The following is a 12931-nucleotide window of genomic DNA, read 5'->3' as shown; positions in this document are numbered from 1 at the left end:
TAACCAGACGATACCGCCATCTCAAGAGCCTACGAAGAGCATCCCGCAAGTCTGGAACGCTGAAACGTGGAAGGACAACCGGTCCGGGAACGGACATTGGGAAGTGCTTCATGTGATGGTTGAAGTGAAAGAGGTGTAGCTTCCTGACTGCCCTTGGCTCGCCACGAAGCAGCCGGACGGTGCTGCGATCACCACGGATTGGTGAGTAGTCCCGTCTCACAAAAGTTACCGCACTTGCTTCTCCGGTTGAGAGGGGTTAGAAGGTTCCGGTGAACGAGGACCTGCAGATAGCTCCCTAAAGCTCTGTCCTCCCCAGATGCAGCCAGCCGACTAACATCGCACCGGGTCTCAGATCGAAACCCGAAAAGGATATAGTGCCATCATGTCCGCTTCCACGAGAAACCGAACCGCTACCGTCAGCTCTGGGAGGTCGTCACAAAGGGGCCGGAGCAATGATATGCAGGACTTCACCATGTCGCAGCCCAACATCATGCGCTATTTCGAGCCATGCGCCGCGACGGCGTCCATGTTCTTGTATGCGCAGGGCTCCTCCATCGTCTGCTGCCACCACGATACTCTCACAATAGAGAGGAGGTTTTCGAGACACTCGGACGAGGTCCAGTTGCTTGCGGTCGACACACAGAGCGAAATCGGGGCCGGACGACTGGTAGTGAGCTATGATGCAGGACAGACGGCAATTGTCTGGGACATCATGACAGGCGACGAGGTGGCCCGCTTTGCCTCATATGAGCATTTGACCACCGCCGCGTGGATGCGTAACGGCAACGTCGCATTTGGTAAGTCCAGGCGTATTGGGTATTCTCCTCTGTCATCACCACTTACAAATTGTTAGGCAACACGCAGGGCAACATTATCCTATTTGAACCCACCACATCAGAGCATATCTCCTCCAGAACGATTGATCAAATTGCCGTAACAGCACTTGCACCGGCCGCAGACTGCCGGACATTTGCAATCGGGTAAGCTTCGCAGATGATTGTTACAAGGTTGTCACCGCAATACTGACCTCTTCCAGCTACCAGAATGGCTCTCTGTTGGTCGCAACTCTCCAGCCGCGATTCACCATCCTGCACAACCTGGGCACTTCCAGGGCGCCTTCACCCATAGTTACCTTGAACTGGCACGCCTCGTCATCCCGACAAAAGTCGGACATGCTTGCGTCCCAGACACATGACGGCGATCTACGGGTCTGGAGTGTATCCAAGTCATACAGCAGCGACGACCCCGCCAAGGTCGTAAGAATACTCAAGCGCACAGATAATTATCAAGTTGGACCCAACTGGATGGGTTGGTCGAAGAACGGTCGCATCATCCAACATTCCGATTCGTACGTCATTTTGCCACTTGGACCAACGCGCGCGCTTAGGACTTTCACTGACTGTTATCACACTAGGGAAACACTATCATGGGATGTCCGTACCAAGCATGTCACTTGGGACAATATCCCGACACTTGAGCATGTCAGGGGCCTGGCCGTGTACGGCCCTGGCGCCAGTCTATTCACACTCGGAGCCAACAACACCGTTCAACAATTCGACCTCAACACCCCATCCATTATCGTGGCCAATGTCCAGCATCCAGCTAACTTATTGCCGCCCTCACCACCTGTCTCGATCGAGGAGCAGCAGGGACAGAAGACATCAACATCGATCGTCTCGGACTCGGATGCTACCTCCGGCACAATTGAAATGGGCATCTCAGAGAGCGACGAGGATCACCTGTCTCCTTTCGACCGCATTGTGGGCCGGAAGGAGACGGGCACACCCAAGCCGCTCGACCCCTACGATGCTGACACCGCAAGTGCGGCTTCTAGCCACAGCGGACTTTCTTCGATTTCAAGATCGTCCGGTGGCGGATCTCGCACACCCGGCCGTTACCCTTCATCCGCTGTCTCTCGAGGCATGACCGAAAACACTTACATCTCTGCTGGGTCGTCTTTGAGGTCGTCCGCTGCACCGTACCAAGAAAGAGACATGTACTCCATGAGCGGAACCTCCATGGTGACCGGTACTTCAATGTCTTCGTATCGCTCTCGCCGGTCTAGACCTTCTCGCCTGAGGAACGAGGTTCTTCCGAGCCCTGTCGACAGCAAGGTCCAGGATCTCTTCAAGTACACGAGGAGCCGGCTCAGCGATATTCCCTACAAGCATCCGGGAGTAACTGACAACAGCCGACTCACAAACGATGATCTTCGGAAGCAAATGCTGAGCACCATCTTCGGATGGAACAAGGAGATTGATGATTTGGTCCGGGAGGAGCTGAGCCGGCACAATGCCGGTTCACCGGGTCGCATCCTTCTGATGAGGTGGCTTGGTGACATTGACGCGGACGTCATGGCTGCCAGCTCAGCTTCCATGACTTCTTCTGACTGGATGTTGCTGGCTCTCAGCGGTATTGGGGGCCAAGCCTCACAGCACAAGCTGGGTCGAGCCTACGTTCAGAGACTGCTAGAGCACGGCGATGTTCACGCCGCGGTTACCATTTTGATCGGCATGGGCGACCACAACGACGCCATTGAGATCTATGTATCTCATAAGAGGTACATGGAGGCTCTAATCTTGACTTGTCTTTTCTTTCCCGCCGTCTGGGAACGCCAGTCAGCCATTATCAAGAAGTGGGGAGAATGGGCCGTTATGCACGGACAGCAGCAGCTTGCAGTACGATGGTATGTCACTCATTCAACAGTTGCAAGATAACCAGCTGACCTTGTTCTCTTAGCTTTGCCAGTACCGGAGCGGAGTCCAGTGAACCTTGGACTTCGCCTTCTGCTGCCCAGGTAACCTTTCAGAGCATCAACCAGAACCTCAACGACAACATACCGGAAGTGTTATCCCCGCCTCTGTCGCCCCCTGGAGTCAACCGTGGTCCTCAGAGGAGCATTGCCAAGACATCACACAGCTGACCGCCTGCAGTTCCTTCAAACATGTTCTTGACCCGTACGAGGCCCTCGATATATATGTCGGCCTGTATGATTGGCTGGGCTGGCGTCTCTGCCGCTACAGCAGGTGTCAAGAACTACTCTGGGCTTGTCGCGTGCCGCTTTTTCCTTGGATTTGTTGAAGCGGTGAGCGGAGTAAAGCAACCCCGAGGTCTAATCCATGCTAACTTATGCATAGCCCTTTTACCCTGGCGCTCTCTATCTGCTTTCAATCTTCTACACGCGTAAGGAGCTCGCAACTCGCATTTCGCTCCTTTATACCGGTCAAGTTGTCAGCACTGGTTGTTCTGGTCTGATCGCTGCCGCCACATTCTCCACTCTGGACAATGTAAAGGGGATTGCTGGTTGGCAATGGTAAGCGTTGTCCAATAACGCTTCAATGACAGTGGCAGGCTAACCAAAACTCTCCAGGCTATTCATCATCGAAGGATCGGTCACTGCTTTGGTCGCCATTTTTGGTTTCTTTCTTCTTCCCGATGACCCTTCTGTTACCCGCTGGCTCACCGAAGAAGAACGGAAGCTTGCAGTAGACCGCATCCGTCGCGACACAGTCGGTCAACAAGAACGCGGCTCTACCTGGGACGGTCTCAAACAAGCCTGCAAAGATCCCAAGACTTGGCTCTTCTGCTTAATGCAGAACCTGCATATATCTGCCTGCTCTTTTAACAACTTCTTTCCGACGATTGTTCGTACTATGTGAGTAAAGCCTGGAAATGATGTTTTGTTCCAAGTCAGAGAAGACATGACTGATAATTTCACGCAGGGGATTCCAATCTACAGCGGCTCTTCTCCTCACAGCTCCTCCTTATTTCGTCTCTGGTCTCTTGGGCATTCCATTTGCCTGGTCTAGTGGAAAGCTCAACGAAAGAACCTGGCACATTACTGCTGGACTTTCTCTCGCCATTGTTGGCTTCGCAATGACCTGCGGTTCTACCAACAATGCTGTTCGATATGCTGCCACCTTCCTTTATGCTACTGGAGCGTATAGCGTTGGATCCGTTATACTCGGTTGGGTTAGCAATACTTTGTCGCAGACTCCGGAAAAGAAGGCTGTCGCATACTCCCTTGTAAACGTCACGGCTAACCTGGCGTATATCTACTGCGCCTACCTCTGGCCCAGCTCTGATGGACCCAAGTATATGATGGGCTTCTCGACCATGATTGCGTTCGCCGCTACCAGCATCATGTGCGCGTGGGCGATGAGATTCTGGCTGATCAAAACCAACAAGCAGATCCGGGAGAGCGAAGATGAGAACGTCAATCTGTACGCTTACTGATACAAGTTGGAGGAGATATTTCTTCTGGGCTACTGAGATGGTCGTAATGCTCCGGATTCAACTAGGCTTGGAAGAGAAATACGTGGTTTGATGCAGAAATAGAGCTTTTCGTCAAGTCAAATGCCTAGTGCGGGGCTCTCCGAGTATCACTGGTTGATTTGTTTTAGTTACAGATGCTTTTGTTGGAGGATGCATCATTAAAAGATAAACTTTCTGCTGTTTTCTTTGGGACATAGATCGATAAGCTTTGCCTTCCTGGACATATAATTGAGGTTAACAATCGTATTGCCAAGTACCAGGCAAGGTTGTGATTATACTCCCTGAAGAAAAGATTGCATTTGTCAGTTTATTTCCAGTGGGTAAATGCCAGATAGCGCCGTTGGAAATGACAAGCTGCTGGCGCAACTTGAAACATGACATAAAGGAGAGGCATGCAGTCTACATTGATTGGCATGGTGGTAGTCTGGTCAACTTGCCAGCACCGCTTCCCATTCACTGATCTTCAATTTATTGAACTCTTTAGACAAGATAAGACATATTGGTGTTGCGGCAGAATCTTACTGAGCTTCCAAACAAGTCTTTTAATTAAGTCGCGCTACGGTAAGTTTATATACATTATTCAGTCCAGTGTTCACATAAACCTCATGTCAACTACAACAAAACTTTAAATTGAAGGGAATTTTGATTTCGGATGACGTTTTTACTAAAGTGTACGCTCCATGATTTTCCGCGATGGTTAGTACCTGACCTTGAATTCATCTGGATCTTGAAGAAGCTCAGCATCGCTCGGTTCAAACGGATATTTCTTCTCAAGTTGCCGAATCAAATCTATGTGTTTCTCACTCCGTGGCGTGGCTTTGAGTTGAAATTCCGTTGGGAATGTCAGAACGCCAGGTTTTGGCTTTACATCCAACTCAATCTCATTGCCATCCTTGTCCACAGCTAAGCTAAGGTTGAAGGTTGCTAGCGTTTGTACTATGTTGAGATATATGCTGGAGTCCGCGAAGAACCTTCCCGGGCATAGTCTACGGCCGTAGCCGAAGGCCTCCGTTGATGGATCGGGCTCATTGCGCGGCGGGAGAAAGCGATCAGGGTCGAATGATTCGGGATCGGCATAAACTTCATTATCGTGCAGAAACCACCAGATTGAGGGCAATATGAAGGCGCCCTTCGGGATGTAATAGCCGTTATACTCAAAGTCCTCCGTGGTCGTGTGAGGAAAGCTCATTGGCGCAATGGGCCACCATCTCAAGGCCTCCTTAATCATGGCGTTTACATACGGCAGCCTCTCACGGTCCTCGATTGTTGGCAGGCGGCCGGTTCCAATCACTCGGTCAATCTCTTCTTGGGCTTTGCGCTGGACGTCGGGGAACTTGAGCATAGCTGCAGTGAAGGTGTCGAGAGTGATTACCGATGTATCTGCGGCGGCACCATAAAGACTTGTCGCCGTCCAGATGACAGCGTCCTCGTCTTCGCTGCTTAGTTTGCCATTCTCACCCTCACCTAGCTGCTGGATAAGCTTGGATACGTATGAGGGCCGATGTGTAAATGCAGCCATCTGACTCTGAACAAATTCGTACGGGATGTACGCTGATGCCTGAATAGATTTGCGCCACTTGCGAGCAGTCTTCTTGAAAGAAGCACCTGGGAAGTTCTCGGGAAGAAACTGAAGGGCGGGAATAATATCGACGGCCCAGGCCATTGGACTGGCAGCAAGCGAGAACTCGGTCATCATCTTCTCGATCAGTCCCACTAGGGCATCGGGCTTATGGGGTTCGATGGTGTAGCCATACGCCATTTGCAATACAGTAGCGGCAGTGTTACTATGACCTCTCCAGTTAGCTACAAAGTTACAAATGCCTTGCTCGAATGGCAGTTCAGACTCACGTCTTGTAGTGAGCCAACAATTTCCCAGGCTCCTTCAGCGTCCGCACAAGCTGACGGCCCACTTCTCTTTCCTGCGCATCGCGGAATTGCGCTGCAGACACCTTGGTTCCAAATTCCTGGTGGAGAAACTTGCGGTGGCGACGGAATCTGGGATTGTAGCTCTGGCAAAGGATGATGGACTCATAGCCGCACAGCTTATTAGCCATGACCATCGAGGGGCGTCCAGAGGTCTTGCTCGCGTTTTGGTCCAGCAAATCATGCGCGATCTTTTTGTCGTGGACGATGATGAGCGTCATGCCCATGACCGTCACAGAGCTGATGCCCCCGTATAAGTCCTTATGCTTGAGCCAGTGTAGGTGCTCAGGCGTGCCGTCAGGAGGGAAGTCTTTGATATTTCCCAATACAGGCAAAGGTTTTGGGCCCGGTGGCAGTTTGCGCTGGCCAGTTTTGCGCGACTGCAGGTACGCGACGAAGGCCACCAGAGCGAGGACGCCCCAAAGCGGCCAAGATCCAAACGCCATGCTTACGAACAACTGGCCGACCTCGCGGTGGCTCTCGAAGGCTCAGAAGTAGTCAATCGATGCACGCGAGGCGAGTTGAAATAGCAAAACGGTCAGATCGCGTCGTGAGGAAGATATTGAATGCAGAGACAGTCCAAAGATGATTTTCCGGTGCGACCTATCTGGAAGGGCCGCTCCAACTACCCAATAATGCAAGGAAGCGACAGTATGTAATGCAGTATAATGAGGGGTAGGACAATAGAGAGGCGTCCAGGGGGCAATCGGGGTCCTTTCCGGCCCCTGGTCCCAGAGCGTTGGACTGACTTCCAACGCACTCCAACAGACTCCAACGTGGACATGCACCATAGTGGCAGCATTCGGGGATGTTATTGGCTTGGTTGCAGTAATGTTGTATCTGGTTCCCCTCTTCACGTGCAACGGCTAATCCAGTGGCCAATCCAAGACATGGGGACACGGGCGCCGGGCGTTTATCCCCTCCTCAACTCGCGGTTATCAAGCCCAGCCAGGACAGTGACGGGGCACTCTACACAGGTCGACGGGGTTCTTTTGAGTAGGATCAATCCCCCAGGCCGATGCCGTTAGTCGCATCGCACATACTATTTGGGCAATTACCATCGAGCAAGGCAAGCCAGCTCATTAAGGACGTTCACATTAGCACGCTTCGAGACGAGCTTAGAGAAGTTCAGCGACAAAAACGGCTCTGGAATGCAGTTTGGGTGGTAGAAAAGGGAGGCTTACATGGAACATCCACACAGCACCAAGTTATGGGAACGCCTATCGGAACAGTCCTCCATGGAGGTGCATCGGAATCATGGGTTGGTGACGTTGTGTCGTACGCGGCCACCAAGACCTTCTGTTGGATTACTCAGCCAGAATACAGGGAGCTGGCCAGCAGCAGCAGCCGGCCGCGGCAACGGCGCGGCAGCGGAACCCGAAGATCCAACCTCCGGGCTGCCAATAGTGATATCTTCACTACTGCTGCTGCTGCCAACCTACCTACTCTTCTACACACAAGATATACAGAAGAATACAGTGACCAGTCTGACCCTTTGATTACGTTCGATTACCTCCCGTGCGGGTCATATGTGATTCCAACACCTTCCTTAGTAACGATGAGTATGACAACCCAACGATGGCCAATTGGAAAGGGTGTGGTTTTGTTGTTAGATGTCAATACACGTTTTCGTACAGTTGCACTCAGCTGGGCTTCATATTTGATGCGTTTCATTGCGTTAATAACAACTAACTCGCTGTGACTTGAAGAATATAAACAGAGGTCTGAAGTATGGTCCTCTCGCTATGAATCTTACTCAATCTGTGGGTTGATTAATCGTCCGTGTCGGCTCACATTGCACCTCAAAGAGTCAGGACAACAGTTGCCTTCCGTGCTAGAATCTCTTTTCCAACATGGGCTGCTGTATTTTACCAAGAGCGTGTCTCTTTTATTCCCTTCATGAATCTTTGGCCGCTGCCATTTCCCCCTCGACCTCGGGGCAGACTCTCAGCACATGCTCCAGAATACGCGTCGCCGCCTCGGCCGCACTCAACCCTGTCACGTCAATGTCCAAGCTCGTCACATCCGGCGCATTGAAACGGTGAATTTCAACACCCCTACGAAACATGACCAGCAGCTCTGGGTCAACGATCTTGTGATGAACCTCGCGGTCTGCCGTCTGTAACCTCACCAGGTTGGTCGCCTCGTCACAGCACACGACAACGGACACCAGTGGCGCGCCGCGAGCACGCGCCGCCTTTAGGTACTCGGCACACGCAGCACTTCCAACGGCGTCGGTGGATTGGAAGTCGGTGAAGACATATGTGAAACGGTGGCTCGCCGGGCTCTGGGCCAACGACGCAAAGACGGCCCCACGGATAGCGCGCCGAAGGTCTTGATATCCGGCCTCGGAGCGATGCAGCACCGCGTCGGCGGGGTTGATGAGAAGGTGGTTATGGACCAGCCGGCAACATGCCCCGATCTGCTGTTGCAAGGCGCGCGCGATTGTGAGCTTCCCAGTACCCGGGAAGCCGTTCAGGTGGATGATGGGAAGGGGTTTCGGTGTTGATTCTGGTTTAGCGGATGCCATTTTTGGGAGATTTCAGATGAGTGGGCGGTATAGAGGCGATGTTGGTGGGAAGATGATGCGGCGGGTGGTGCCGAACAGTGGTCGATACGCCTCTTGTGACGTGTTCTCTAGTGTCTTATTTGTTTGGATCCATCACGGGAGAGAATACGATATTGGGACCTACGGTGTCGGCTCTATTATGTTCATCACAGCTGATCAGCCGCCTAGCCCTATGTCTGGCCTCTCTGGGGCTGAACTTGGTATAGTCACGCCGCGGCCTGAAATGCTGCAAGGCCTCCAGTACGCAGCAAAGCCCCCTGCAACATCGCTTGCTAGTGTACGCGGTATGACTGACTGTGTACTCCAGCGCTTCGTATTAGCAAACACTTCCACGTAAAAATTCCAACTAATCTAAGCAATCACTTTTGTAGCTAGAACGCATCCACAAGTTTATCTATAAACAACCACATGAAGGAGGGTTGTCCGTGGCGTTCTGGCCAACGGATCGGTCTATGTATGCACCCTGTAGCTGAGGAACTCAGGGGTGGCTTGTTCAGCTCTTCACCCCTAGCAATTAGGCAGGGGGGCCTTTGTGCAGTATCGCACACCCCTGTTCCACGCCGTCTCTGGGTGGCGCACGGATAGACGAGCTTGTTTTTTTGAAGGTCCTTGGCATGACAGGACCGAATCCAATCAAGCTAATCTCCTCGCTGTTGGCTGATTTGGAAAAGTTTCCGCGACTTGGCTGGGCGGATATCGATCAACAGGTCTATGTCTCAATACTCTCTCACCGCCTGGAGCCCAAACAAGGCGATGCAGTCTGGAGTTGCTGACGTACACACGACGAAAGAATGCCAATAGGGGCACCGCAGTGACACGGAGCAGCCATAATACACGGCCACTCATATGGAAAAATAATACACATACGGAAAGCTGACAAGCGTCGTAGCATAATTAAGAGCATTAATTAGGTAAATAAAGATGTAATATACTGAGAAGCACTTGAAGATTTCAAACAAGACCAAATTCAGAGTGCGCAGGTCAGCCCTTGAGCCCTGATAGTAGCTGGGCATCCCGAATGTCATCATGCAGCAAGACCCAACTGAGAAACCTCTCAAGCCCAATCCCCCATCCAGTCGTGTCGAGCGGCTTCAAACGTCGCATGCCAATGTACCAGGCGCAGTCCGCTCATGGCTGCTTCCCACCAGCCCCACTGCCTTGTACGCCTGGCTCGTTGAAATTTTGAAATTTTGTCTACAACATACGAAGCCTCTAACTGTATCCATAAACCGGCAGAGCCGGCTAAGATCGCTCATTATCAAGGCTTATCAAGATCCAACTTTCTCATTTTGTGACCCGGCATACTACCACACGATGCATTGCGTCGACTTTGTTCGCCAGCAGATCCTCTGCCACGCCGACGGGCACGCTCATCTACAAGCGGCCACCTACAAGCGGCCACAGGACAAGGATTCTGGCGATGGCGACATGCCCGTGTGCAACAACGTTGACGCCCTCACTCATTGGACCAAAGAGTACGGGTACCAGTCGTTTTGGGGTGGGCCGTTCGTATACAAGTGGAACATCTGCTTCTGTTGGGCTTTTATTCAGACATTAGGTCAGCCAACCATATATCTGGACCACACAAAATCGCCTCGTCGAAATTTCACAATATAACCATCAACCAGGTTCATCGATTATTTGTCAATTTGTCAGATTCGAGGGCACATCAGCAATCACACATATCGGCCGCTTGCGACCTGACGGCAATCTCTGTTAACTTGTTCAAGTTTGGTAAATGAGCAATCAGTTGCTCCCAAGGTTGACATCTCGGCTCGGGGACTTGCCTGCAGGGACCTGTATTGTTGGAATGAAGAGGCAGCTAGGGGGCTAGTTGATGAAACTTGGGGGATACTCTTCGAGGACTTAGTGCAACACTGGCATAAGTGGAACCGAGATAAAGAATAGTTATGTCTCTAGAGAATATTCTTAACAACCCACAATAGCATATTGCGCACACGTGTCATGCTGTATTTATGCAGAGTATATTAGAGCTTTGCTTCATTTGAACAATGAACTCTCTGACTCCAAACTATGACGCTGTTTCGTTCGATGTGTGCGTCACAGTCTACCTATCAGCATTACTAGCCTATTTACTGATGGAACCCTATCTAATCCATCACATCGTCTGGGTCTTCTGGTGACTTATTTCAGCGGAAACAGAGACTTAAGTCCCGGAAAAGATAGGGTAGCTAGCTGATATGGTTGTAAAGTGTGTTGCTGTGGGGGAAATGCGGTTGGACTTTCGTTTACTTCCTAAAATATGCTACAGTCAACCTGGTGCGTCCCAAGGCTAGAGGAGGTGGCGTTTATACCAATTGATATAGTGCCGCGCTATTCAAATGGAGTAAAGGTGCTTTTTAGGGCACTGTAATATGTATGTTGCAGAAAGACAATAGGTTAGATTGGACAAAGCTATTTTCTTGCTGCCAGTCTGGATCACATTGCTGTCGGTTCTGAACTGAGGTTTTAGAAGAATATTAGCCGTGTTAAATTTGCCACAGGAACAGACAAGGAACCTTGTATGAGTTTCCGATTAACAAGTAAACTTGAAGGGCTCATTCCAGGATTGGGGTCTGCACATAGTTGCGTGACGAGACATACAGGGTAACTATCCTGGAAACACCTTAACAACACCGGAGCAAAGTAAGGACTCGCTGTTTTCACCAGTTTTCTTTTTTGTCGGAAACCTTACCAAAGAGCCAAGTATAGCTCACATTGCAGGAGACTTGAGCTATTTGCTAAGATTTACATATATATCGTCGTATATTGCTAATAAGAAGACCTACAAGCATCTGTAGGTTTGGCATCTTTGAAGTGCAAATTCGGGAACCGGTTTCGGACTAGACTGATTGTACCACCTGCCATTACACTACGTGCTGGTGGTTGGCTCTAAACCCTATTTGCAGCAGCTTAATGCGCCGCCGGCGTGCTTAACGGCATCAAGACTAGTTTTATCGACCTCCGCGAACCCCCGCGCCCCCTACAAGTATGAAACTAGAGAATGGGACACAACTAGACTTGAGCATACCAGGTCACAGCAATCTAGAGTTAGTTAATCCTCAGTCTTGTAAAATTTACTCAAGGAACGCATGCTCGTCCAAGATGGTTCTCTATCTGTTTTACAAAGAGCTCACCCTGTTGTCGGATAATCAGCATGATAAACCCACCCGTAAGACAGCATTGGTTAGATTATTCTCGTTCGTTACAAAGTCGTCGTGGGAGAAAGCCGGTTCCCACTCTATGACGGCTCGGTTTCGATTCTACTGTTCATGTGCACCAATGACCAAAGGTTTAACAAAGCCGACGGAATGCCTCATCTCAAATAGGCTTAGAACGCTCCTCATGGGACCAATGCCTCAAATTTCGTGTGTGAGGAGCTTGGAAGGCTACATTCTCTAGCAGTCGAGCCATGTGTATCTACATTTCTACGAGTAGGTTTGTTTGAAGCAAGAGAAGGTTGGGGACGCGTAGGAAGGATCTATACCTTGACGAATGTTCGATGTCTGTTTCATAGTCACTCGTTCTCTTTCTTATTATGCGGGACAGATTTTGGGAATCGGGTGTGCTACTAGACCTTGGGAGAGGATATTGATCGTAGGATGCGGGTGCTAGTGAGTCGAAGGTCTCGGGACTTAGGCAAGTCGCCGCTGACTGGTTTTACGAATAAGGGTGCGGAGTAGTTATCCCGGAAGCCGGTGCAAGTTTTTGTATCTGTATCCCGAGAATTGCTGAGCAAGATGTGAAAGTTCCAATTTCTCTCGTCGCGGGGCGAAGTCCGGACAACTGGTGTAAGACGCGCGGCGCACTCCGTGGTTCCCGTATAAATCAGCAGTTTTGGCAGCAGCGCAGGCGTGTTCGGCTCCGCTGGCGGGACTTTTGTGCCAAGGGCGCAAAAGTTTATTGTGTGAGGGGCCGCTTGCCAACCTCAGCAATGCCTTGGGCTAAGCGGCAAGGGCTCATGTGATTGAGACTGTCGAGGCTGCCATGGTGTGACACCGCTCTGCAGGATGGTGTTCCGGAGATCAAAAGGGAAGCTGGCGGCGATCTACTTACGCTTCTCGGAGTGTTCGCCACAAACCTGCATCGCTAGCGCTTTCACCATTGTGAGTTGGAGCTGAACCGGTGGTCTATGCCTCAGCACACTGAACGAGATGAAATGCG

The 12931-nt window shown here is 51.0% G+C and overlaps 4 protein-coding genes across 4 annotated transcripts; 2 read left to right on the top strand and 2 right to left on the bottom strand.

Annotated features, from left to right (window-relative positions):
* Positions 1–382: 382 nt before the first annotated feature.
* Positions 383–2923, top strand: EsH8_II_000755 (WD40 repeat domain-containing protein; the record flags this gene model as incomplete). The annotated part of the gene is made up of 5 exons (XM_083264053.1): positions 383–797; positions 854–980; positions 1037–1348; positions 1415–2686; positions 2740–2923. 5 exons carry the CDS (start codon positions 383–385, stop codon positions 2921–2923), a joined length of 2310 nt encoding a protein of 769 aa, XP_083121375.1.
* A 21-nt stretch (positions 2924–2944) lies between these two features.
* On the top strand, positions 2945–4236 carry EsH8_II_000754 (major facilitator superfamily domain-containing protein; the record flags this gene model as incomplete). Its single annotated transcript, XM_083264052.1, has 4 exons — positions 2945–3085; positions 3138–3313; positions 3371–3655; positions 3723–4236. 4 exons carry the CDS (start codon positions 2945–2947, stop codon positions 4234–4236), a joined length of 1116 nt encoding a protein of 371 aa, XP_083121374.1.
* Positions 4237–4972: 736 nt separating this feature from the next.
* On the bottom strand, positions 4973–6644 carry EsH8_II_000753 (cytochrome P450; the record flags this gene model as incomplete). Its single annotated transcript, XM_083264051.1, has 2 exons — positions 4973–6059; positions 6124–6644. 2 exons carry the CDS (start codon positions 6642–6644, stop codon positions 4973–4975), a joined length of 1608 nt encoding a protein of 535 aa, XP_083121373.1.
* A 1451-nt stretch (positions 6645–8095) lies between these two features.
* EsH8_II_000752 (uncharacterized protein) lies at positions 8096–8728 on the bottom strand (the record flags this gene model as incomplete). The annotated part of the gene is made up of 1 exon (XM_083264050.1): positions 8096–8728. The coding sequence occupies one exon, from the start codon at positions 8726–8728 to the stop codon at positions 8096–8098; it is 633 nt and encodes a 210-aa protein (XP_083121372.1).
* Between the last annotated feature and the right edge of the window lie 4203 nt (positions 8729–12931).

Source organism: Colletotrichum jinshuiense, chromosome 2 (genome assembly GCF_051148585.1).
Source record: "Colletotrichum jinshuiense chromosome 2, complete sequence".
NCBI classification, from domain to species: domain Eukaryota; kingdom Fungi; phylum Ascomycota; class Sordariomycetes; order Glomerellales; family Glomerellaceae; genus Colletotrichum; species Colletotrichum jinshuiense.
The sequence above is the reverse complement of the archived record's forward strand: the minus strand, read 5'-3'. Positions and strand labels throughout refer to the sequence as shown.